The 27,631-nt window shown below is 40.7% G+C and overlaps 2 protein-coding genes and 1 long non-coding RNA gene across 3 annotated transcripts in view; 2 read left to right on the top strand and 1 right to left on the bottom strand.

Moving 5' to 3' along the window:
• The window catches only part of commd5 (COMM domain containing 5), a 35,685-nt gene extending 33,604 nt beyond the window's left edge, over nucleotides 1-2,081 (top strand). The window contains exon 8 of the mRNA XM_042074575.1: nucleotides 1,773-2,081. Within this exon, the coding sequence (XP_041930509.1) occupies nucleotides 1,773-1,874 (102 nt within the window). The 3' untranslated portion in view covers nucleotides 1,875-2,081. The remainder of the gene's footprint in view (nucleotides 1-1,772) is intronic.
• On the bottom strand, nucleotides 1,087-27,631 carry LOC121694416. Its single transcript, XR_006025750.1, has 3 exons — nucleotides 27,532-27,631; nucleotides 13,853-13,860; nucleotides 1,087-1,097 (listed from the first exon to the last, which is right to left on the bottom strand). It is a non-coding gene; the product is annotated as an uncharacterized LOC121694416 (long non-coding RNA).
• The window catches only part of fam199x (family with sequence similarity 199, X-linked), a 42,171-nt gene continuing 30,359 nt past the window's right edge, over nucleotides 15,820-27,631 (top strand). Inside the window, exon 1 of the mRNA XM_042074571.1 lies at nucleotides 15,820-15,956. The gene's annotated coding sequence lies outside the window, so the exon portion shown is untranslated. The remainder of the gene's footprint in view (nucleotides 15,957-27,631) is intronic.

The raw sequence follows: 27,631 nt of genomic DNA, 5'->3' as shown, positions 1-27,631 counted from the left end.
TCTCTCAACCATTCACTCATCTTTTCCTCGTCCATCCAGCCCTTTGGGTTAGCTTTGATGATGACGCCGGCTGGAAACTTTTCTTTAGGCAAAGTCTTCCTCTTGAAAATGACCATGGGTGGAAGTTTCTGGCCATTAGCCTGGCAACTGAGAACTACAGTGAGGGATGACTTCTCGTTCCCTGTGGTGCGTATAGACACCGTCCTGGTCCCTGTTGTCTCCACAGTGCGGTTCACGGGGATATCAAAGGTGAGGGGAACCTCGTCCATGTTGGTGATGTGCTCTGGCTGGATCTTCTTTTCAGTGATCTTGTTTTTGCAGTATGCGCGGAAAGTGGCCAGCTTTTCTTTGTAATCTTTTGGCAGTTGCTGCGAGACTGTAGTTCGTGTGCGGATGGAGAGATTATGTCTTTTCATAAAACGAAAGCACCAAGAAGGCCCGCCACGAAAGGCATCGATATTCATGTCCCGTGCTAACGCTGTTGCCTTCAGTCGAATAGAGACTGTAGAGACGCTTCTACCTGCTGCTCTCTGTTCAATAACCCACTGTTCAATTTTGTCCTCTAACTGTGGCCATCTCGCTTTGTTCCCTCGGAAACTCTGTGTGGTCTTCTTTACTTGACGCAGCTCATCTTCTTGCTTCCTCCACTTCCGTACCATTGATTCATTAATGTTGAATTCTCTCGCAGCTGCTCTATTCCCATGTTCTACTGCGTGACTGATGGCCTTGAGTTTGAATTCTGCGTTGTAAGTGCGTCTCTTGACAGGTGCCATTTTGGGGTCTTTATACACACACTGTAGGCCTAATGTTATGGTAAAGCACGTGTATTAGGCCTACTCCGCGACGCCCCTGAGTACGGTAGCCATAACAACCATAATTAATCCATATATAAGGCGCTCTGGATTATAAAGCGCACTGTCGTTTTTTGAGAAAATTAAAGGCTTTTAAGTGCGCCTTATAGTGCGGAAAATACGGTATATCCATGATGAGTGTCGAGTTAATGAATTCGCTTATACCATTGTGTGCTGATAACCAGCACTGATAGTAATAGAAAACAACAAGCTAGCCTACAACTTCTGTAGCATGCCTGTGTATCTCTCCTGCTCAAACAAAAGGTGTGCGCGTGCATAGTTCTGCATTAAGTTGATTTTGATAAAGTTACAAACTTTATTTTACAGAAAATTGTAAATAGCCTACTGGCATGCAGTTAATGGAATATGCTACTGTGCAGAGTTGAGAAGTTATGGTAGCCTAGGCCAATTTGGTGTGAATACACGCACACAGGGGAAATTCTCTCTCGTTGTTGAGTAGCCTGGCTGATACACACAGTGCGTACGGCCGTGGTTTTGGCGCGCCTTACTGAGAATGTCTGGCTGAAGCTCTCTCTTTTTTCGAGATCTGCTTTCATATTTCTTAATTCTCTCATGCGAAGCCATTGTTGTCTGTGATGGCATGCATTGATACGGGCAAAGACGGGTGAAGATAAGACACTTGTTTTCTTTTTTAAATGTCCCGCGCCGGGGCCCCCTAGTGGCCGGGGCCCGGGGCAGCAGCCCCTTTGCCCAATGCCCAAACGCGGCACAGGTCATCTTGACGTGTCCATCAAAACTAGTTGAGAGAAACTGGAGAGAGAGCGACCGCTCCGAAGTAGCTGCCACTAAATCCCCCATTCCACAAACCACACCTTGCATATATCAGAAACCAAACTAACATTACCATATCAAGTGTTTTTGTTTTGCATCATTTTATAACCTGTTTTTTTTCTTTTCCAGATTCCTGTTTCGAAGTTCCAAGAATTGCGCTATAATGTTGCACTCATTCTAAAGGAGATGAATGACCTAGAAAGAAAAAACATTCTCAAGATTCAAGACTGAAACATTACTTTTTCAACAATTCAATTGCCTGCTATGCCATGTCATTGTCCTGAAAACCAGCCTGGATAAAAAATGTGTGTAACCAGCAAAATATTACATGACAGATGTATATAACAGACAAAAAATATTTGACAAACACTTCAGAAATCCACTGTATGATCATGTGCTGTTTTAATTTTTGCAAATACAATAAACATATTAAATCGATTGTATTGTAACTTTATGTCCTGTAATAAGAAACATTATATATTAGGATTAACAATTGTCTGTCATGAAATGTGGGTGGGGAAGATTACAGCTGTGAGGTCCATGTGCAGTGTTTCCTCTACGTTTATTTCAGCATGGCGGCCCGCCACGGTTTAATTAATACCCCCACGGTATCAGAATCAGGGCAGACGCACAATAGACGCACAATAGTTGCAGTTACTTTTTAAATAATCGTATCAGACGTATCCTCCCCTGCTGGCTGCCGCTCACATTGCAATTTAACAATAAGTACCCTAAAACTATTCAGAGGTTATTATGGCCCATCCAGTTTCACTTCACATATTATATATATTGTATTGATGTAGCCTATTTGAAACATTAACTTTCTTCTCAGTGTTTCCTCTTCATTTAGCGGTGCCACTGCTTCAGAATTAGGGGAGATGCAAAATATTGTCCGGAAGCATAATAGGCTAAATGCCCTCCGCTGGCTGCTGAAAATTGCAGTTTAACAATAAACAGCAATTCTTAACCGAGGTACCTGTCTAGTTTTATTCCATAAATATATTGTTTTTTATAGACGTTAGTGGCATGCGCCATCAAGAGCTTCCATGTGCTACGCATGTTTGTCAACATCGCAAAAACTACAATTTTCGCACAACTTGGTGGAAAGGTGTAGCACAGGCTAAGGAAAACCCATTCCTTTCTGAAGCTGATCGTATTGAAAGTATTTCCCAAATCGTAGCCTATTAGCTTGCTCGCAACAACAGCAAAAATGAAACTGGAGAGTGGATGTCTCCGCGAAGACACCGCTGTTACATTAGATGCGCACTCAATCGTGAATCGACGCAGTAAAAATGCCAACGACTGTTAGTAACGAAGGTAAATGGCAAAACTTGGTCAAAAACATTTTATATGCACTCGCGGTGATGGCCTAGTAGGCTTAATGTGAATTGCGGACTATAAAGTAAAGGAGATTTGCACCAAACAAAGGCAGTGTTGTGGATTGTGTTTCTACAACATGTTGGCACAAAACTCAATTTCTGTCATAAACAAAGTAAGCCAAGCGTTTCTCTATTGTCAACGTGAACTACCGGTATGTTTAAGCGTTCAAGTGACATGGATGGGTTTAATGCATGGGTTATAGTAGTGGGGGTCGTATGTGTCTAATTTGGGGGCTTGTGGGATTCACATGTTAATTTTTGGAGAGTATTATATCTTTGTTCTAGGGGTTCTTAAGAGTAAAAAAAAACATGTCACTGTTAAAAAAAAATCTAGCGGAAACACTGATGTGATTCAATTTTATGCCTTTTAAAGCAGACTTATTATTATTATTATTATTATTATTATTATTATTATTATTATTATTTAACCTGAAAATAACATTTCCAAAATCATTTTGATGTCACAGTAACTGTTAATAGGGCCTCACTCTAAGCGGGGTCGCATTGTTTGCAATAGTACTGTAGTAAACTCTGTCTACTGGCTGTGTTGACCACGCCCCTGCTGACTGGCTGGCTGATTGATTCCGGCTGGCTGAAGGTGAGTGGCACACCTGCGGCTTGCTTACAGTAATTTATGCCAGATCAAAAACGGTTTGGAACCGGGCTGCGGGGGCCTTGGAACAATGGACTAACGATATGAACTTTCGTTGTTGAACTTATGCTGCTGGATTTACGCTGTTGGATTTAGACCATGTTACCGGACTTATGCTGTTGGATTTATGTTGCTGGATTTACGCATCTAGACTCTAGCTGTCTGGCTGCTCAACTAGCCGATTCCCCTTGAGCCATAGGCACTGATTTATGTTTCCATCGGTGGGTAATTGCAATTAAATGCCCAATACCAAAGTCCAAAATAAAGCACATGCAAAAAACATAGTGCATGAATTGTTGCCGTACAATTTTTGAGAAAGTACTACTTAGGAAATCAACAGCAGCCGACACACACACACAAACAGCAAAATATTTTGCGGGAGTCCATGGGAGTCAAGGTGCTTACATACAAATGCGTTCCGTCACTGCATGCCAGTGGGTGTTCCAGACGGTCGGGGGTGTGTAGCCTACTATGCAAATGCCTTGAAGTAGGCCTATAACCGTAATTTGATTGGCTGGTGCCTTCCATTGCTCTCCGTTGGTGCAGCAAAAGTTGAATTTTTCGATGGGGGCGATGGGAGCAATGCGAATCAACGGACCCACAGTTCAGTTCGGCAACGGATGACGTAAGCTCATGTAAATTGGACGAGATGCGTCTCCAGAACTGCATTGCACGCAACTGTGTGTAAGCATGGTCACCCCCGAGGACATTTCTTAAATGCTGTTAAGTAAAGGCACACTTTCTGCGCACTTTCAGTCACAGAATAGGACCTGCAATATGCATAAAACACGCATGCATGATCCGTCGTTTGACTCTCCCTAAACACTCTCCCATTATCCAGACATATGCATAAAAACAGTTTAACTCACAAGGGAAATTGACCACAAACTAGAAGAAAAACATTTTGCTTTGTTTTTATAAACAGAAATTACATTTTGTGGGGACATCACACTGTTAAAAAAACAAGATATAGCCTATCCAACCAGACTTCCAGCTAAAAGTGCATTAGCCGACAGTAAATGGAGGCAGTGGTTCTCAAACTGTGGTGTAACAGGTATGGTGTCATATTTTGTGAAGGTCTGCCAGGGATATTCTTGCTTTCAAGCTTTCAATGGTGTGCCTTATCACAAAAACATAGTCACTGCTCAACTAGCTAGCTAGATGTAGCTTTCTCCTTCACCAACCTGTGAGCTTATGAGGTAGTCACGCCAGTGGCACTCTCAGGTCCTTCTCATCTGTTGATACAGCAACATGAGTCTAACACTGCTATAGCACTGTTCCTTATTGCCTTAATCCTTTCCTTTTCAGAATGTTTCTTCTATCCATAATCATAAGGCTTCAGTGAATTAACAAGATAACATCAGAAGTCAAGAATCATAAAATACCTGTGCACGCTCTCTCTCCCCTGCACAGTTCTTTCTATCTGCTTTACTTTTTCAAACTCATCTCTTCAATATGTTATTGACATCCCAGGTGAAAAAAATCTACTTAAATTATACTTTTTATAAAGTGTATTAAGTATAGTTTGTACTTTATTTGTTAAATCCAAGTGTACTGAAGTGTATTCAATGATGTATTAAGTACAACTTAATAACTACTTGACTACACTTCAAGTGTAAATAGTATGCTAAAATGGAACAACTTTTAACTTTAAGTGTTTTTAAGTACATTATACAAAAAGTGATTCATGAGCTAAAAGTGTTCAGAACACAGTCGCAGTACAATTTTCCAATCACAAGTGTATTGGAAATGTACTTAAAAAGGTATTACAGTATAACTAATAGTGTAGTAGTGTATTTTGAATACACTCTTATCATCCTCATTTCTATTAATTTAGCATGCTTCTGTAATATTTGAAATTAACTTCAAATGTACTTCCTGACTGTAATAAGTGCCTTGATAGTTTGCAATTATGATCATAACAGTATAGTCATATGATAATTTAAGCATCATAAAGGCATGCAATTTAAGTATAATATTAGTATGATTTAGAATTGTACTATTGGTACTCTCCTACCTAGTCTATTTCATGACAAATTACATTTTAATTATGAGAAAAACATTTTATTGACATGAATGAAAATTACAGCTTTCTAAAAACAAAACATCATCAATAACAACATCCACAACAAAAGTAAAACATTTTTCTGAAAGCTATGGATCTCTTGAGCATATCTTTTCAAGTTTGATGTGGTAGCTTTGTGATTGTACAGCCTCGTTGGTAGACCATCAACTCAAAATGCAGATTTCATGAAAAACAAAAAGTTGTTTATCCTCTTAGGTGAGAGAATTTGCCCTCTAAACTTGAAATTGTTTACTGGATACCCAGCCTAAAAGCCAACAACTTGAAGGGATATTCCACCAATAGACCTCTGAAGTTCGCCTACAAAAAAGCTGCCATCTTTTTTTCAATTTTTCCTATGGGAAAATAACATGGGGATTTTGAATTATCGCACCTGTTAAACTCTCGCGGGGATGAAAAAGTCTGAAATACAGACGTTTTCCTGAACACACTTTTGTCCTCTGCCTTCGAGTGGATATTGTGATCTCCGGTATGTGAAAGCGGCACACTTAGATTTTTCCTACCCCAGAGCTAACTTGCAATGCAACTTGCCATACAGTAGGTAGTTAGCTTCAATTAACAACCGGATCTCCTTATATGGGCAAAGATGGCCGTTTTGGTTCTTTTTTGTAGGCGAACTTCAGAGGTGTATTGGGGAATTACACTGATTTCCCAACCCCTCTTGAGTTAAACAATTGATTTTTACCTTTCTCAAGTTCATCCAGCCGTTCTCTGAGTCTGCCTATACCACTTTTAGCTCCAGCCTAGCATAGATCATTGAATCAGATTAGACCATTAGCATCTCGCCCACTAGCATCACGCTTAAAAGTGACCAAGATTTACGGTAATTTTCCTATTTAAAACTTGTCTGACATTTGACATGGAACTATACTCTCATTCAGGCGTAATAATCCAGTCACTAACCTATTCGTCTGCTGCAGCTTGAATTTAATCTTGAATTTCCCCTTGGGGATCAATAAAGTATCTATCTATCTATCTATCTATCTATCTATCTATCTATCTATCTATTTAGCTCAACATTGTTGCTGGAAGTTAGCCTACGGGGACTATTTTCAGATGCATGATATCATTGCATTGTGCTGCTGCGCCCATGGTACGTTCGCAACGTTACCTTGATTATTCCGCTGGAATGAGAATATAGTTCTGTCAAATCAGCCTAGAAAATCGCCACGTTTCATTTTCATCATTGATGACCTCAGGGGCGGACTGGGACCAAAAATCGGCCCTGGCATATTTGGCCCAAGCGGCCCTCAAATCGGTCGGGCACACCTAATTAAATACACAATCTTTGCATTACCCTTAAATATGCATATTTCTGTCATGGAGCACTGAAAGTGATGTAGGCCTCATTGGCTATCACCATGGCTATCGCTCTGATCAATCAGAGGTAGCCATAAAGCACATGATCTCCATATTTAAGTAGGCTACACAAGCAATTATTAAAGAAGAGTTTCTGCTTGAATTCAAAGTATCATCTCAAATTATTCAATAGGATACATTTAAACTATACAACGCTCAATTGGCAGCAGCACCAAACAATTACTGAAGCCTATGTGTAAATAGCTAAATTACCTAGATTGTCGTAGACATTAATTTATAGTGATTTATACCAACTATCAGGACAACTGAAACAACACCAAATAAACAGGGCTGTTGCTGGAAATATTTTATTCCTGTAGGCTATAGCCTACTACCTACCTACATTGCTGGTACATTTTGAAACAGTATAGCTACATGAACTAATGTCTTCCAGTAGCCTATAGGTTATATAGAGCTTAGTTCGCTTGTGCATGAATAAGACTTGACATTTTGTAGCCTACATTTCCGTCAGTCTACAGTCTTTTAGCCCATCTTTACCATGATAACCCTTCCAAGATAGAACCCTTTCGACACTTTACTTTGAGAGACCAACCACCACTCATCCCATCGATGTTGAATTTTGGGTGTCTGATGTAAACTGATCAATCTGACCAACAATTAACATCGATTTTATACTCTATTGCTGTCCTGGTTTGCAAATCATTCATTCATTAGCCTACCATATAATTACATTATAGCATTTCATATCTCATAATAATCATCATCGTCAGCATGGCATGTCACACATAGCCTACCTGCTCCACAACTGAGTTCTTATCACGTAGCCTCAACTAGGCTCTCTCCACCACCTGCTCACTGGCCCTCTGCTCTGTATGCTTGCTTACATCCTCGTTCAAACTCAACGAACTTCAACATGTTGCTGACATATGCTAGCCTACTTGCAATATTGTATTTTTGAAGCTTCTACATTGGTGTTACTTTTGCACAATTGTCACTACCGGCACCCGCCGCAATTTCGTGTAGGCAACTTCGATTAACTTTTGATGCGCTCACAGAATCCTGGCTCTGAGCCAAAATGGGAGAGGTGGGGCCTGACATGAGCTGTTATTGGATCAGTCGAGTGTCAATATGGAAATGTAACCAATGGGCCGCTGATTATCCTTCCTTTGGGCCGATCATTGGCCAAAATGATTAAATTATATATAGCCTATTCTATCGGCCCAAAAGGTGCGTCGGCCCACCGGGAAAATGGCCAGTATGCCAGATGGCCAGTCCGCCCATGGGCGACCTCATACACCCTATCTCTTATGAAGCAGCGGACTCTCCTGAGATTCCGACTACAAGCACTTCAGCACCACGGAGATCTACAGGCGAGGGCTGTGTTATTAATGATGAATGGTGTATTTGAATTTGAGGCTTGTAAATGACATTATTGACAAAGTTTGGCTATTATGTCTTCCATACAGTAGACGTCACTGACGGAAATCAGAGAGAGAAAAGACCCAGAGTGGACTTTGCAGAATGGGCCGATGATTCCTGTGCTGATGTAGGCCTACATGATGAATTGGAGAGGTACCTTGCAGTGCACTTTACTCCGGATGACTGTGACGAGGACCGGTTGCTTGAATTTTGGGAGAGACAGGCGCACACCTTCCCGAGGCTCTGTGCATTGGCAAGGAGGATCCTCTGCATTCCAGCTTCAAGTGCAGCCAGTGAGTGCACATTCAGCTCTGCAGGCCGTGTCATCGAGGCTAGAAAAAAACGCCTCAACCCAGAGACAGTTGACGTAATATTATTTCTCCACAGCGCGAGGAAAGCTAAAGAAGAGTAGGCCTAGGCTACTGTAGCCTATTTCATTTTCTTACAAAATTGAATGCAATTGGGCCTATCATGCAGCGTGCACTGCTATCTTTTGTGTTTATTTTCTGTGTTAGGCTAAAAGCTAATTTTGACCAACAGTCGGCACCTTTTAGCCTTCTTTTTTTAAGCCCTGTTTTTAGTTTTATGAATATAATTTTGTGAATATTTTCATTTCTGCACATTGTAGCTTATAGGACTAGGTCTTAGGCTACCTGTTTTGGTCCATTGATGAAGACGTTAATAAAGAGTTTCTTAAAAATATTCTATGCCTGCATTTTATGCTTAGGAGAGCTTCAATTAGGCATTCATGTGACGAACGGCTGTAACAGAATTTGTAGTGGAAAATCCTTAATTATTTTCAATGTTGAGTCATATAGCCTAAAGACTAAACGCAGGTTTCCCAACTGCTGAGCAATCACTATACAATTTGAATAGGCCTACTTTGTTTTAAATGCATATGACTCTCTTGGATACCAGTTTTGCGTAGCTCAATAACGCTACGATTAAGTTAATCAAGAGCATAGACTACTTCTTACAATAAGCGGGTCGGGTACAGTATTTTAATAATTTTTTTTTGCGGTTGGGTTAGTTGAAAACGTCAGGGCGGGGCGGGCCGATCATCCTCGGACCCGCGCATTAATGTCCCAGACCCCATCTCAATAGGGAGGGAAAGTGAAAACCAGCGCCCCAAGTGGTTGCGTTCCTATCGAAGAGCAGCTCCAATGTTGAACGTGTTACATACTCAACGTTTCTGATTGGTAGCGCGACAATGTGACGTCAAAATGATGTAGAGATCTCTGGCGCGCCAGGATTGTGGCCGTGTAGCGCACGGTAGCGCACCACCAGATCCCGTCTACGGCCACTCCGTATTAAGTCCCATTGTACCGAATTTTGGTTGCAGTTCCACCAGAGTTCCACTGGGGGCAATCGCCATGAGTGTAAAATGAATGGGAGTCAATGGAGCTAGACAGCTAAATTTGTCTCTTTCACCTGATTGTCATTGAGAAATCTGAGATTTGATTGTCTGAGAGGTGATGCGGATGATGTGAGCGTGGTATTTTGACTGCTAAAAACACAATTATTCGGAGGGACAGAAATACTAACAGAGAAAGCAGTGCCCATCATCTGTCTGAAAGCAGTGCCCTTCATCTGTCTGAACATTGCCTACCTGTAATAGGCTATCACTTCATTTATTCATAAAACTTTATTGATTGAATGGACATTATTGTTTATTATTGCTTTTTCCCTTATTTTCATTGCTTATTTTATTAGGCTATTGATTGAATTGACATTGTTTATTATTGCTATTCTTCTTATTATAGTTTGACCAACATTCTGTTCCCTGTTAAATTTTAAATATTATGTTGTTTTTGTATTTGTGTATTTGTCTGCCAAATCCCATAACCATAATCATAACTTCACTGCTTGACACTACCCCACATGGAGAAATGTTGCATGTTAACAATGGAGAGAACTTTTCAGAAATGATTTATTTTGCGAATGGGTTAACAAAACCATAGCTTTTGGTGAACGGAGATGCAGATCATCACCCTAATTCATTTGTTTACAACCCGTTCTGCGTTCACTCCAGCGAGAGTGAAATAAATGTTATAAAGGCTGTGTCATCACCATAGGCCATGGGTTCCCAAACTCCATCAATGTGGGCCTCCCCTCTAAAAACAGTGAGACCTCCGCGCGCCCCCGCCCCCCCTCCCCTCCCCGACAGTTAAGCCACTTAAATCGGTGCTATACTATGCTATACTATGCAATGCAATGAGTTTTCATCATATTTTCGATGTTTGGCTTTGTTGCCCATATCAGGCTCGGGCCGTGCAGCGATTGTGACAAATCTGTCCATTTTAACTCATTGAATGCCAAGCTGTTTTCGGAAGCTTTGTCCTAGAGTGCCAGCAATCTAGACCATTGTTGATGATTTTTGTACAGCCACAGCATATTCTGTGTTTTAGCTATGAACACATACAATGGCTCGTTTAAAAGGTGAGACTTTAAGCTCTCCGTGAGTGTAAACCGTTTATTTCTACACGCCTCTGTTCCTGAGAAATCCCAAGCTAAAGATATAAGAGATATAAAGTCTTTTAGTGAAATATGAAGCCTGTAAACTTTCCGGGAAGTGATCAGCGAGACCTGGAGAGACTGCCACCTAGTGATAGACCCACGAAAATGGCCTGGTTTTGAGATGACGTGCATGCGTCACTGATTCGACCCAAAGCGGCAACCAAGTTATGATAAAATGTCCAGATTGTGCGTTTTCATGAGTTTTCGATCGTCATATATTTAATTTCCATTCATCACAGAGTTCCCAAAATCACATATAAGGTGTGTTAGAGTGTCTAGTTTCGTAATTTAAAAAAAAAGCTAAAAACGTAATATTATGTTTTTGGCACTCAATGAGTTAAGTTAGCTATCGGGACGTCACATATTACCAACAGTCACGTATGTCCAACCTCTTACGTGTATGTGTCACTTAATAGGGAGGGAAAGTGAAAACCAGTGCCCCAAGTGGTTGCGTTCCTATCGAAGAGCAGCTCCAATGTTAAGTCCCATAGACCTATTTGTAAAAAAATATTGTGAAGCCAAATCAGCTTCAAATCAGTTATCCACCAAAAATATTTTTTAGTGTGTATACAGTAATAATCTTCTAACTGTGAAAATGTCAGGCCCTATTTTGCCTTATTTTAAAAAATCGAAATTGCTCCTTTTGTTTCATAAACGGACTACAAAAGAGGTCACATGACTTTACCCTTCGACGTTACCAGAGCCCGTCTATGGAGAGCCTGGCCACTCCGTATCCCATTGTACCGAATTTTGGTTGCAGTTCCACCAGAGTTCCACTGGGGGCGATCGCCATGAGTGCAGAATGAATGGGAGTCAATGGAGCTAGACGGCTACATTTGTCTCTTTCACCTGATTGTCGTTGACAAATCTTAGATTTTATTGTAGTTTGTATAACTTCAACATGGGTTATAGGTCAAAAGTTGAATGAACGAGTACTTTTGTCCTTTTGATTTCTTACAGGTTGGGTCGTTGTTGCTCATAACAAACTACCATTGTGCTAATGAATTACGTCATTGACACATTTGAAAGGCTTTTTAGAACAATTAAATGACTTTAAAAAATATAATACTCAACCAAGTGTATTTTCTTTGCCTCCCCTTTCGAATACAATATTCAAATTACTTGAAAAAAAATTATATCCCGAGAAAAGTGGATTTTGAGATGTACAGCTCCATAGACCTCCATGCATTCTGCACTCGTGGATGAGCGCCCTCATGTGGAACCACAGAATGAACTGCAACCAGTTCAGAAACCGGAAGTTTTCCGAGAGTGGCAGTTCTCCCCTTATTAGACATTCTCTGACGTTACTCACGGTAGCATGGTTTGTTTTAGCCTGGTTAGCATTGACACTTACCACTTACTGCCAGCTCTTCATGTGAGTAGAAGCACAACACCAGTTATCCAGACATAAAGGTACAGTAATCACCACGCGGTTTACATTACGCTCCGTTATTACAAAAATATGTTAAGCCAGTTAAGCAAATTGCCGTATAGAACTGGTAAGTCCCGCCTCTTCCGCTAACCCCGCTGGACCTCTAGGTTGACAAATAGTTAATGCAAGTGAATGTGAGAAAATAATTATTTTCTGGTCCCGTTTGAATTTTGCCATGAATGTCAACATATGTTGTCTGTGAATTTTTTTAATATAAATTTTCGTGTAAAGAATGCTACAATTTAGCGGGTAGAAGTTTGATGCGGTTAGATTTTGTGTGAGAGCACTTTGTGGACTACAACTTTCCCCTAGACGACAGCTAACTAGTTTCCCATAACAACCATCAGATGGTCGAGATGAAGAGGGTTATTAAGATCGACTTTGAACACAGTGAACCATACAACTTGACAATTACACTGTATCATAGTGTTAATGTGTTGAGTGAAGTTGGACATGTTCCGAATATTTTTGTTACCTTGAGTGTTTAGTCCTGCCGTTACAAAAACTAGCATCTCAGCTAATGTTAGCAATTAGCTCACGTCACATATGTCTTTCTCGTTATGTCTTTTCCACAACTGCTAGAAGAAGAATCATACAATATACTGTCAAACTTGTAACATGAAAAATTATATAAAAAATTCACAGACAACATATGTTCACATTCATGGCACAATTCAAACGGGACCAGAAAATATTTCTTTTCTCACATTCACTTGCATTGACGATTTTTCAATCTAGAGGTCCACTGGGGGTTTAGCGGATGGGCAGGACTTACCAGCTCTATTTATTCACCTTATTCAGCCCCGCCCATTTTTTTAAATTCCACGTTGTCTTTAAACTTCCGGTCGGCTAGCTACGTCTAGTTAGCTTCATTGGGATAACACGGCAGAAGAGGATAGACAGGCTAACTTGGGAGGAAAACGACAAATACCATCAGGAGGTCAGATTGCAATATTGTACTTCGCTACCCAAGGCTATTCACCCCTACGGAGTGGGTAGACGATGCGGCAGTGGCCGCTGTATCGTATGGAGAAACTCGCAAATCCTTATCTGTTTGGAAACTATGGTAACTAATTTAGAAAGTCATTACAGAACAGCCGCTCCAAAGTCAGTTTTTTCCTAACTTCAGATAGGAAAGCTGTATAACAGAAATGTCTTAAGTCACCAAAATCCTAAATAAACGTTCCTAACTTTAGGATGACCCATAATATATGATGCCAGTCATCTCAATAGAGCTCTGCTATCTCAATGTATCGCAATGGATGTACTGCTCAATCGGAAGTTCGGAGACAATGTGGGCAAAGCTAGCGCCCCCATGTTTGCGCGCGGAATAAGGTGAATAGTTAGAGACTAAGCGCCCAAACCTGTGACGTCACATGCAACTGTAGTTTGTTATCACTATGTTACGACAAAAACTCAAAACAATTCAACTGATCCTAAAAATAAGGTATGACCACTAGAAGCAATAGAGGTGACCCCAGTGCCTAGCATATGGAAGGCATTAAATTAAGATCCCAATGTGCACCGAGATATATTTTTTCTAAAAAACAATTCCATCCACTCAGCTAAACTCTAGGAACGCAACCAGTAGGTGGCAATGAGATTACTTTCCCTCCCTATTCATTTCTATACAAACCAAGGCGGCGGATTCCTAAAGAAACGCAAGCACCCACACCATAAGTTCACCATCTAAATTAGCTATGTACCAAAAATTACATTTTACCGTGACTCAAAGAGCTGTAAACAGTGTTGTAAGGCTGCATGTACAAATCCGCTTGGAGCTCCAGTGGAATTTTTGATTTGCCGACGAGAATTCTCGGGCTAACCGTTCACTGGTAACTTGCAGCTAGCTCGGCTGGTGGCACTGTTGCTAAGTTACGTTATGAGGTTTGGCACAATACATTCTCACACAGGATAGGGATCAATAATACTTTCCACTATCCCAAAGATTTAGTATACATCTCTTCTGTGATTTATTTCGATTGTTGACAATTACATAAGTGCATAGCAAATGGAAGGCATTAAATTAAGTTCCCAATGTGCACCGAGATATATTTAAAAAAAAAAAAAAAAAATCCCATCCATTCCGCTAAACTCTAGGAACAACCAGTAGGTGGAATACTTTCCCTCCCTATGAGATGAGGTTTGGCGTTAGCCAGGGTACCTGAAAGCAGGGCACCAAGCTGCATTCCCAGTGTCCCCCATCGTACTCGCTACATTTAAATCCATTTATCCTCTTTTTTTCTGTATGACTGTAGGCTACACATTATGATGAAAGAGTGCAATTTTCTATCAAATTCAATCAGATAGGTTTCATAATAAATAGGCCTAAATAATCAAGACGTACATCCCCAACCGCCCACTGCGGTCTTCTGATGAGCGTCTGTTGTGTTGACCAGTCATTAACACTAGGTCTAATTCAAGACTCTTTTCCTCAGTGGTTCCATGTTGGTGGAATAAGTTGCCCAGTGCTCTCCGTTCCTGTGGTAGTTTTGGGTCGTTTAAAGGGACACTGTTTTTTCTCTACGAAACTCTCCCTCGCTCGGTCTGAAGCTCTTTTCCTTTTCTTTGCATCTTCCGTCAAGGGTTTTCGCTGCTTCTTCGCCGGCTCTGCCATTATACACACGTTTGCAACAATCTCTAGCGTTTCGTTAGCCTGCCTCTGTGCTGTAAACTGATCATGCTTCGGTCGGCGGGTAGGATACACCGAACTTGCAAGTAGGATATTCTTTCTACAGGCAGTAGGGGCGGGCGAGAGAGCCTTCATTCGCCACGTAATGAGTAATTTAACCATAGGCTATACCGACTTACGAAGATGATTAATTAACACGAAAACGTTGCCTGGTGTCCCTTTAAGAGGGGTCTATTCCTGTTCAACATACACTTAGTTCTTTAAGCGCTTCTTATGCGTTATGGTTTGTATAATATTGTTTTATTTCCATTAGGCTGTTGATTAATTTGACATTATTGTTTATTATTGATATTCATTGTAGTCTTACCATGTCATTGTTTTAATACATGTATTATTGATTGAATGGACATTATTTATTGTTTATTATTGCTTTCCCTCATTTTCATTGCTTATTTTATTAGGCTATTGATTGAATTGACATTGTTGTTTATTATTGCTATTCTCCTTATTATAGTTTGACCAACTTTCTAATTTGTACCCTGTTAAATTTTAAATATGTTGTTGTTGTATTGTGTGTCGCTTTGGATAGGCGTCTGCCAAATCTCATAGCCATAAATGAACATTTTAGCAACAGTTCTATTTGTATGCTAACAAGTTTTTTCTCATGGTAAGGATGACCTTTTTTTTTATTGCCCATGTAGTTGTATAATTAAAACGAAAAAATTCCGACTTTTATTTTGGAAGAAAAAACAATGAATGACGGCCATATTAGAATTTCCGTTGACGCTGGTTACACGCACGGAGCTGCAGTATCAGAAGGAGTTACCAGCAGCTGTTCTGTCCAGTTATAAATCGCCAGCAGACTACAATCAAACGCAGGTTTGTCATCCACGAAGGTCTATAGTTGATTATGTATTTAAACATACTGCGGATTAGGCTACGAATCACAGTATCATACTGTTTTCCCCCCATGCAGGGAATATGACGTAGGCTAGGTTCCTACACAGTAATTTGCGCGATTGAAGTCGGAGATACAAAATGTATGCTCGATATTAAGCACTTGCTGCCTGTATTGTTATCTCTAAATGTAAAATGAAAAAGCTTAAACGCTTAAAACGGAGATAACTTGTCTGTTCTTGTTTTGCAATCCGATCGACGCCATGTTGAATCGACGTCACGGGAAAGAGATGAGAAGGGTCTAGACACGTCCACTGGTATTGTGTTTGCTTGCCAGCCACGCTCCCTTACTTGCTACCAGTTCTACATACTTTGCCTGAGTCTCAATGTACGCCACACGGACTCACAGACTTCGTGTGCGCCTAGGGCTGTCCCACGGTGAAATTGTGAATTGCACGAGGGTTCGCTCGCACCCTTTCTGTGGCCTTTCCATAAATCAGGATTTATGCAGACTATGGGATTCAAGGGAATTAGCAATTCATAGTGTTGTGACATGAAACACAGGTTTAACCAAGCTGGAAGCTTGAAAAAACAACAGTAAACAGCTGCCATAAAACAGAAACGTGTCTGCAACCTGTTTTTAGTGTTGTCAATTTTAAAGATAATGTCGCAGGTGCTGTCCCTTTCCTATCAGGGGTTTGCACGGAGTGTCATCAGATCTGGACGTCGCCATATTGGAGATACTCGCCTCATTAGAAAGCATTAGGCACTGAAGTAAATCCCTAACATCATCAAGGAAAATGGTTAATTATTGCCGTGTTTTAGGTTCTACCAATAGGTCCGACTGAGAAAAAAATCTGGTGTAGGTATCGACTTCCAAAAGTTATTAAAAAACCAGGGAGAAAGGAAATAATGCCAGAAGTTATCAGAGGAAGGGGGGGCGCTTGTGGTTGTGGTTGGTACTTTGTCTCCCTCACCCAACTCATATGGATCTGCGCTGCAAGTCCTGCCCTATATGCCTTTGCATCTTAGACGCATTTTGATGAGCTTTTCTGTTGTTTAGACACGGCTACAATCGCGTAAGATATCCAAAGTGCATAATACTCCATTACTGAGTATTGCCAATATGGCCGCGTGTGCTGGGTTACCATGTGCAAACCCCTAATTAACATGTTGAACCCGTAGGCTACACACGCGTTCAAACACCTTCATAGCCACTGAAGTGAGGGCAAGGGGCCTGAAGTCATTAAGCCCAGTTGTTGTCCCTGCTGCAGAGAGGAGTTGAAAATGTCAGTGAAGACAGTTTCCAGTTGATCTGCACAGTGTCTAAAAACAGCTGGGGAAAGCTGATTTGGTCCTGCTGCTTTCCTGGCCTTCTGTTTTTTAAAATGTTTGCACACCTATGCCTCCTGGATGACAAAGGGAGGAGTGGGGGAGGTGGGAGGACTGCTGGTGACTGGTTGTCCTCAAACCGGGCATAAAATGCATTGAGTCTATCAGAAAGCTCAGGGTCCTCATCTGGTGGTGAAGTAGGCCCTCTATTGAAATTAGTCATCTCCTTCAGCCTTTTCCAGACTGACCTGGGGTTGTTGGTGGCCAGTTGATGCTCCAGTGTCAACGCATAATCAGCTTTAGCTTTTCTGATAGCAGAACGAAGTCTTGAATGCAGAACTTTTTTTCCTGCAGAGTGCAACAACCTCTTTGGTGAACCAGGGTTTACCATTGGCATGCAGGGCTCTCAAGTATCACGCATTGAGCGTGACAGTCACTCATTTCAGTCTTTTGTCACGCTCTCCCGCCACACATTGTATTTCTCACGCAGAAAAAATATTTATATATTTAATATGCCGCAGCGCCCAAAATGTCTCTGGCCGCACCGCTCTCACTATGAAACCGGCAGGAATCAAGCGCGTCTCCCCTGGAGTTGAGCCTGCCACTTATCAGCCAATCAAAAATAACGAGAGGGGCTACACAATAGCCAATCAGAAAATAGCACTATTGTATCTGGGTAAGATTTAGCGCAACAGCCAATGAAAAAACGTGTATCCTGGAATTGTTCACGTGAAACTGTTACCTACTTCTTCGTTCACCTTCAGAGGAAACCACTGGACCACTGGAGTCATCTTTTAATGTTACAACAAATCCACAACTTGTTTGACACAAACAATGACAACGGGACTGCTGCTAGAGAATGTTTCCCAGATAATTAGAATCAGTTCATGAGTGTCTGTAACTTAGCCAACCGTTTTACAGCCTGTTCATTGACAACACTTGCTCAGAACAACTATGCTCATATTTTCGTCCACACGATGACTGACATATTGTCACATTCTAAACATCTCTCTCTCCAAATATGCTTAATCATTTTAGTAGCACTAAACAAATTAAAGTGTAGCGTATTGCCTATTGTTATAGGTCACTTTTAAAATCATGTCATATTATATAATTATATCCTGGCTATGGATGCATTAATCAATGCATCTGTCTTTCAAAAATGTCAGGTAAAAAGCAATTAAGCATCCTCTCATTCACCCTGAGAGGAAAGCCCCTTAAAAAGTTCAGGTTAGTGGATGCTCAGAGGTGGTGAAAAGGCCCATTATTGAATTGTCAGTGCCATGTGTCAAATCTTTTCTTCTGCAAATCTGAGCAATTATAATTTTGCCTTAGGAGGGCATCGCTCCTACATACTTTAGCCAATAATTAAATGCCTGATCTCTTTGGAAAGCTAAGCCACTGTTGGAAAACAACTAGAATAACTGTGTGCTGTACTGACACAAAGTTACAGAGGCTAGAATATTCTTTTATTTTTCTACCAGATAACAAGCATCTTTGAACTGACCACATTTCAGCCCTCTAGGTCTTGACTTGATATGACTTGAGTCCTAGCATTAGGTCTTGTGAAGCTGTGTGCAAAAGTAGATCAATATAGAATGTAGTGCTGTCAGTTAAACACGTTATTAACGGCGTTAACGGAAACCTATTTTAACGGCGTCAATTTTTTTATCGCGAGATTAACGTTCATTTTGGTGTAACAAACTTTGTAGTTTTTTCACATGCTGTTGCAACAACTAGTAACGTTAGAACAACTACAACACCACACCGATCTAGCCAGACCGGAAACTAAACTGACGAATGGAATGGAACAGAACTTGTATGTGCTGCATACATGCCCCCTTTTAGGGGGAAGATGACTGATATAATGGAAATCTATGCTGCATCAAAGTGGAGAGCGAAATGTGCTTATAGTAAACTTACTAAATCTTGAAACAAACATGAATAAAAGGCACAAAATAAGGTTGGTGTAAGAGTTATCTGTGTGTTTATGGGATTAATGTGACCATTTTCCTATGTTTTGCTCTCTCCAGTTTACTAACGGGATTGTCACGAGTATCGATAGGCACAGTCAAACTGCCCGTGGCTGACTAATTAAGTTCAGCAAGCTTAACTTTACATGTCAACATCAACTAAACATAAGTCACACATTCATTCTATCACTTGTTATATGAACGTAGCCTATTTCCTACAACTAGGTGAGATAATTGGCTATGTTATACTGAAGTTCCACAGTTAGCTAGCTAGCAAGCTAACCGTTTTGCATGGGATATTATGGTAAGTGTACATGCTAAATTTGTATCATACATGGGGTATTGCAAACGAATAAGGTTGGTAATGTACATCGTTTCGACATGAGTAAGTTACATAAACACAATTCTTCATAACTGCCGTGTTAGTAAAATGATTGAATGTCCTGTGAATTAATAACTAGATATAACGTCAACGTGTGATTACTAGCTGTCTTTCAATGGTATAATGTTAATGTGTTTTCAGCTAAAATGGGGCGTGATGCAGATCAAATGTATCTTTATGATGATGAACATTCCTCTTTGGCTGCTACTATTTGCGATGCACTCTGCTTTCGACATTCATTTACATTAGATTCCATTCTTTTCAATACAACTCCGCACACCAGCATCGCACTTTGCAGTCGTGTAAATCACGATTCAGTTATATTTGGTCGCTGCTCCATAAAATCCATTGTTCATCCAGTGTTTGCCTGTTAAAAACTTCGGCGTTGATATATGTGGCAAGTGACCGTGCACCATAGACTGTAAGCCTATAAAATGGCAATGCACTCATGTTGAAAAGTTCCTTATTTTCAACTGAACTCAAAGATAATGAATATAGTATGAATATAATATTTTCTGTTTGTTATGCCCTTTATAATGTGTGTAGGCCTACATTTTGTGCATGCACTTCTGCAGTAGCATTTATTTCAGTTTATATCAGCTATATTTCTGAAGAATATATTGTGTTGCCTCAGGTCTGCTGCACATCTTTTGAAATTTGATTTGAAATAATCAAATAGACCTATGTCTTAAAGTTCAGTTAATAAAGTAACTCGCTTTGCTTTCATTTGAATCCCAATCAAGATGAACAATAATTGCTTTATTGTTAATATGGACTCCTGGAAAGTTCAGAAATGCAAAATAATAGAATTTTGATCATATGATAAAATATGTGATTAATTGTGATTAACTATAGGAATTCAGCGATTAATCGTGATTAAAAATGTTAATCGTTTGACAGCACTAATATAATGACAATATGAGTACTTTAGACCATTATTTGCCAAGGTATGCTCATTCATTTTGTAAAATGCCCTATGAAAACTCCCCATAGGACTTTTGGTTATTCAAAATGCATACTGACAATCAAATGCTTACTGCATATGAACCCCTTATAAGCATAAGCTTGGCCTCAAATACTCTGAAAGCTAATACTCTGAAGTTTCATGCTTGCATTTGGATTGTACTTCAGGTTCTGATATGACTACACTAAATATGCAATAATTACACAAAAATACAAATCTTTAGAATTTCTATTTCAATTTAATTGGTGTGTATAAGATGGACTATATATCTACACAACTAATATTGGATAAATTGGTAACCGACCTGGGGCTGGTGTATGCTAGCTGCTGTAGGCCTATGGTGATGCTAGTTGCGTGTGTAAATCTTCACACCCCTAATCTTAAGAACGGTTCTAACCACTGAGTTGGAAGCTTGGGCTTTTAGCTCAGTGGTTAGAGCGCTCGACTCCCATGCCGGTGTGTGTTGAGGTGGCGGGTTCAAGGGCAGTGAGTGGCGGACGAAATGACCTCTGTTACACTGGAACATCTGAAGGCATATTAATAACAACATCAAAAACGTGTAGCAACCTGTCTGACCAGCAACCCCTTTGACCCCCGGACGGGGGTGATTGTCGACGGGGAATGTCACTCTTACCTGTCCCTCAAAACTTGAGAGCCCTGCATATGACTTGATGCATTTGGTCCCAAAGTAGTCATCTACACAAAACCGGATGTATGAGGTCACAGCCTCTGTGTAATCATCTAGGCTGACACGTGTGTTTAAAGATGTTCCAGTCAGTGCATTCAAAGCAGCCTTTCAGGGTATCGATAGCATCTGTGGACCATACTTTCACGATGTTGGACTTCGGCTTCACAGATTTAAATTTCTGACGATACTCTGGGACGAGGAAGAGTGTTGCATGGTCAGACTTTCCCAGCGGAGCACTCGGTAATGCACGGTAAGCCAAAGTGGTGTAGCAGTGATCCAGAATGTTATCTCCTTTTGTCAGATGTCATCTGTTGAGTGTAGTTTGGGAGCTCGTCAGACAGATTGCAGTGGTTGAAGTCCCCCAGAACTGTTACGGCAGAGTCTGAATGTGTGTGTCAGTTGCGGCTATGTTGTTCTAGTACACAGGTGGCAGTGATAGCATTGGCTTGTGGTGGGATGTAAACATCAATTAGCACGATAGACGCAAACTCTCGTGCTAGGTAAAAGGGTCTGCATGTGACTATAAGAAACTCCAGATCCGGGAATCAGAACTGTGTTACAATGGTAGAGTTGGTGCACCATTGATCATAGACTAAAAAGCATACACCACCACCTTTAGTCTTAAGTGATCGATTAGCTGACCTGTCTGCCCGGTATGTTGAAAAGCCGGGAGGTGTGACCTCCGCATCCGGGGTGTACTCATCCAGCTAGGTCTCAGTCAAGCAGATAGCAGAGCATTCCTTGTACTTCAAGTTGCTGTGGGTCTGAAGTAAAAGCTCGTCCATTTTATTCCTGATAGATCTTACATTGGGGAGCAGTAGAGCTGGCAAGGCCGGACGATAGGGCCGCTTTCTGAACCTGGCGATGGTGACGGAGCTTCTCCATCTATGGTCACTCTTTGAATGTCCAGATGTTTTCTGACTCTGTACCTTAGCCCCTCGTTTGCGTCTCACTCTCACTCCAGCTCTGGTACCTCATCTATGCCTTTGTATCTCTGCAGGTGTATTGGGCAGGGGAGCGCTCGCAGCCTGGCAACTTAGGAGCGTAAAAATGCAAAAGTTATCTAAACTATCTTAACTGATCAAAAACGCACTGAAAACTGAAGCAAAATTATCAGACTATATACTTACACAGTCCTGCGCAAAACTAGAGTGAGAAAGTGAGAAAAAACAATGAAAATAGCGAAAAATTGTACAAATGTAATGGAGTTACTGTAACAGGCTGCCAGTCAGGCACCAGTATTATGACGTGATCCCTGAAACCTGACTCTGATAACTATTCATCTAAGACCTTTTCGTCTGACTCCGAACCCTGCAGCTCAACCTTGTTGCTGGAAGTTAGCCTACGGGGACTATTTTCAGGTGCTGCATGATATCATGTTCCTTGATTATTATGCTGGAATGAGAGTATAGTTCCATGTCAAATCGTTGAAAAATCGCCACGTTTAATTTTTCCGTTGGTCTTATTACACTTTCTAACTTGAGAGGAGACAAGTTTTAAATAGGAAAATGACCGGAAATCTTAGTCACTTTTAACCCTTAGAACCCGATTGACGCAAAGTGCGTCAAAAAACACACCCTTTCTTCTCTGTTACATTACTCCGCGACTGTTCATCGCAGCGAGATGAAACCTTTATTGCATGACAGAGAAGAAGGGGGGCTTTCCAAAGAGCACTTGTCTGTACGATCAAGTCTGAAAATTTAAAAAAAATCATGAAATTAAATCAAATTGCATCACATTTACAGTCTATACTTCTCTGCGTTCACCCATTACTCTCGTTTGAATTACTCGCGAACCCGTGATCGCGTAGATATGGCAAGCATATCAGATGAAAGAGGAGACACAGGGCTATCCATTGGTACCATGGATATCGATCCTTCTCGCTTATAAAAACAGACGAAGTGACTGCAAAATATTAAGGTCATGTACACAAACCAACGCTGCACACCCATTACTCTCGTTTGGATTACTAGCGGACCCGTGAAGCCGGGAGGTGTGACCACGTATGTCAGATGAAAGGGGAGACGCAGAGCTATCATTTGATACTAAGTACATCCTTCTGGGTTATAAAACAGACGAAGTGACAGCAAAATAATAACTTCATATAGCTGGACTTACCCCTGTTTTGTGGCAAAGCATGTTTATAATCCAACGCTATCGTGTGTTTCTCTATGGCAAAGCATGTTCATAATCCGGTTTTGAGATCCTAGCAAATTCCTGCATGGCATCCAATTCAAGGCTCACATTGCATCCCAATTTGTTCAACAAAGAAACACCTTTTTTGCCTTTACTTTGTTCATGGCAATGCAGTAAAAAGTTGAGAATCATCATGAGTGCATACACCATAGTAACACATGCTAACACGCAAACTTGGGTCAAGTCAGGTCAAATCCGTTCGTGTCACAGATATGGAGCGAAGAAAGGTCATTTTTCATCGCTAAATAAAAAATGTCATTTATTTCCGTAAATCACACACTACATATTTCTGTAAATTGCTCAGCCCCAGAGTATCTCTCCAACATGGGAATTATATTGCCCGATTCAGGACAGTCTGCCCTACACACACATAAAATGCATGTAGAGCTATGAGCTTGCTGTGGTGAGATGCATTTTTATAATATGATTTTTATATTTTAATTCTTTAAAAATCAAAATAAAATCAATGCTAGTACCAATACATGAAATGGCAGATCTGGATAGCCTAGAAAAAAACAATATATAATATGTGTGTGTGGCACTCACAATGACTAGAATAAATCCTTATGAATAAAGGTAGTGAAAATGCCCTAAAAACAGCTTGGGGTTCTAAGGGTTAAACGTGATGCTAGCAGGCGAGAAGCTAATCAGATTCAATGATCTATGCTAGGCTGGAGCTAAAAGTGGTATCACCAGACTCAGAATGGCTGGATGAACTGGAGAACGTTAAAAATCAATTGTTTAACTCAAAGGGAGGTGGAAAATGAGTGTAATTCCCCAAATGGTAGAATATCCCTTTAAGCAGGTAAGATGTGACGCCAGCTAATTGCCAAATTGGCACAGGATTGAGTGGAGAAAAGGGGAAAAAAAGGAAAAAGACCACAAACTCAAATGATGCTCAATGTGCTACAAAATAAAAACAAAACTCCAAATGGTTATACTGAAGAAAAGGAGCACATATAATTTGAAATCCAAGCCAAATTTCATGATAGTTTTCTCTCTAAAGGCTAACCTCGATTCTTGCCTACAGAAGGCGTGCACTGTTCACACTGCGCTATTGGAGAAGAGAGTGGTCAGGCAAGATGAGCCGCGATTGACCATGGTCAATACATTCTCTCCATTGTCAGGCGACCTCAAGTTAATTATCAAAAAGCATTGGCATATTTTGTCTACTGATCCACAAGTTGGTCATTCTTTTGCAAACCCTCCACATTTTGCTCATACGAGATTAAATAATCACTATGGTTAAAGTACACTCGTATACCCCACCCTCTAGATAGATAGATAGATAGATAGATACTTTATTGATCCCCAAGGGGAAATTCAAGGTTGCGAAGTAAAAAGTAAACAAAAGACGTAGAAGAAAACACAGACACGGAGCTACCTCGACACGCTGCCACTCTTGTCTGCGCCGGAACCGGATGATTGAACCGGAACCTCTAATTGGCTCACTAGGGTTGGGCGATGTCCTTAAATTGGCATTTGACGATGTGTACGGTAAAGGGGGGCGGGGGTAGGGATGTCCCGATCCAATATTTGGATCGGATCGGCCGCCGATATTAGCAAAAAATGTGGGATCGGCCTGCACGGGAAAATACTGATCCGGACTCCCGATCCAGTTTGTTTTCAAAACTCCGGTCCGTGTTTTCCAGCGCACCGATGTAGGTAATCCATTCCAGTTTTTTTCAGCTTTTCCCCCAAATCCGGTCCGCGTTTTTCAGCACACCTAGCGACCTGTCCAGCATCCCACTTGTCTGTGCATGTCTCACTAAGAATTTAAAGTTATCGAGCAAACATTTCATGTCACAGTTGAATTAATATAGCCTAATGTTAACCGCGAGTGTCCGCGAGACCCTCTTACTATTAAGGCTCTTATGCATGTTGCTGCTGACAGCTTTGCCTGTCTAACGAATGTTATCTCCGCGATTTAAGATTGTTTGTGTAATGTATAGGCACAGCACGCACTTTAATTTCCCTATTTTTACAATCGGCTAGCCTAACAAACGCATTTCATTTCAAAAAGCTACCTGGTCAATCGCTAACAACTAAGTGCACCTAGGCCTACAACTCCACCAAACCAAAAGGGTAGAAGCTTCCAGTAGGCGATCATAACTTTTTTTACCGTTTAGTCTGTTCATCGGCGCAGCCTACGACGATGTGAATTAGTGACGGCTGTTGTCGCGGTAAACTTAAGCTCCTCTAAATAGTGTAGATAGGCCTACGTGCTATGTTGCTTAATTTTCTGTAGCCTAATAAATGCAGCCTGTAGCCTAGGTTACTTCAGCAAACCCAGACCAGTTGTGGCATCAGTTTCGCTTTTAAAACGCAACAGTGAGAGGCTTTTTAGCGCAGTCTCACTTATCATTGATGAGCACAGGAGCAGGCTGACACCTGAGCATGTTGAAATGATCACCTTTGTGAATAGAAGAAGAATCTCTCCATCATGCTCAGCCAGGGCAAACAGTAGAAATTGAAGGGAGTATGGAGATGGAGCAGTAAAGTGTGGAGGAGATAGCAATACTGTATAAGGGTGACAGTTATTTGGGTTGTTATAGCCAATTCAGTGTGTGTGGGGTAATTTGACTATTTTCTACTCAGGTTTTGTGTGTGTTGCTTTTATATATAATTTTAGATTGTTTACAATATTGTTTACACTGATGGCTTTTTTAAGCCTTGGTTTACCCTCTTGAGCAGAGCACTGATGCCAATTCAGTTTGTGTGGTTAATTGACTATTTATTTTCTACTCAGCTTTTCTGTGTGTTTTGCTTTTTTTATACAGTTTACAATATTGTTTGCACTGATGGCTTTTTAAGCCTTGGTTTACACTCTTGAGCAGAGCACTGATGCCAATTCAGTTTGTGTGGTTAATTGACTATTTATTATTTTGTGTTTATTTAACCCTGTTAAGAATAAACAGGTCAGCTTCTCATTACCAACCACTGTGGATTATTCAAACTAACCTAATTAAGTTGGCTAATTGTTCTTAAGAGTAAAACCCTTTTCAACATGAGTATAACAACAAAATATAAAGTAAATATCTTTAATCTTTAATACATGCTTGGATCGGCCGGTATCGGTATCGGCCGATGCTAAAAGTTACAATATTGGTATCGGATCGGAAGTGCAAAAAGCTGGATCGGGACTTCCCTGGGGGGGGGGGGGTATATGTACAGACATATGGTAATAATTAGTTACCATATGTCTGTACAGAAATACATTTATAATTTTCTACATAACAAAATAAAAAATATATTATATAGGCTATACGGCCTGATGAAAGTGGACAGCTAAGAGAGACATACTGACCAGGCTAAGTTGTGTGGAAGATCTGCTCCAAGAAAATTGTCATGAAATACGGATAGACAATCAATCTGAACACTTGCGTGTGCACCAACCAGTGGAATATTACACATTGCCAGCCTTCGCTGGGCCTAGCAAAAAAGCTACTTAAGACTACTATCGTGGTCACTCATTTAAAATCTTCAGTAGTAGGCTACGCTATGCAGCATCCCACGTTATCAGGCTACCGTCTATGCTGACTATGAGGGCGGCGGGAAGTGAAAGTAAAGGGCTGTGATCGCGCAGTCCAGGCTATAGGAGAGCGAAGTAAAAAAACTTTTACAAATAACGAATCACGATTACCACTCCGCTGCTGTCTGGGACTTTTGCTAAATGCATGAAATACAAGCCTTACAGTGAAAGATGGATAGGCTACCTTCTGATCCTATAATTAACAAAATAAAAGGTTTATTTTAACACAGAGGAGAAGGACCTATTTGGCGCTCGCTGTAGCCTCGCAAAAATATTTGAGCGCTAGAATGTCCTAGTCATAGCCTAACAATAATAATTCAATAGGACTATTTTAAGCTAAAACATTAGGCTACATATTTTACATCCAATGTAGGCTACAGGCCTGCGAGACGTAGGCTACAAAAAGACAATTACACAATCACGTCACAGTCAGGAATTATTTGAATAAGACGGTAGACTAATAAGTCTTTTATTTTACAAGACGGTAGACTAATACGTATTATCACCCGGAGACAAGAAATGCTCTTTTCTGATTGGCTGGCGGGGTGGCTTTTAATTCTGAATAACGGGACACCTATGAAGTAGATCTG

This window comes from Alosa sapidissima, chromosome 20 (assembly GCF_018492685.1).
Source record: "Alosa sapidissima isolate fAloSap1 chromosome 20, fAloSap1.pri, whole genome shotgun sequence".
Classification (NCBI taxonomy): domain Eukaryota; kingdom Metazoa; phylum Chordata; class Actinopteri; order Clupeiformes; family Clupeidae; genus Alosa; species Alosa sapidissima.
The sequence above is the reverse complement of the archived record's forward strand: the minus strand, read 5'-3'. Positions and strand labels throughout refer to the sequence as shown.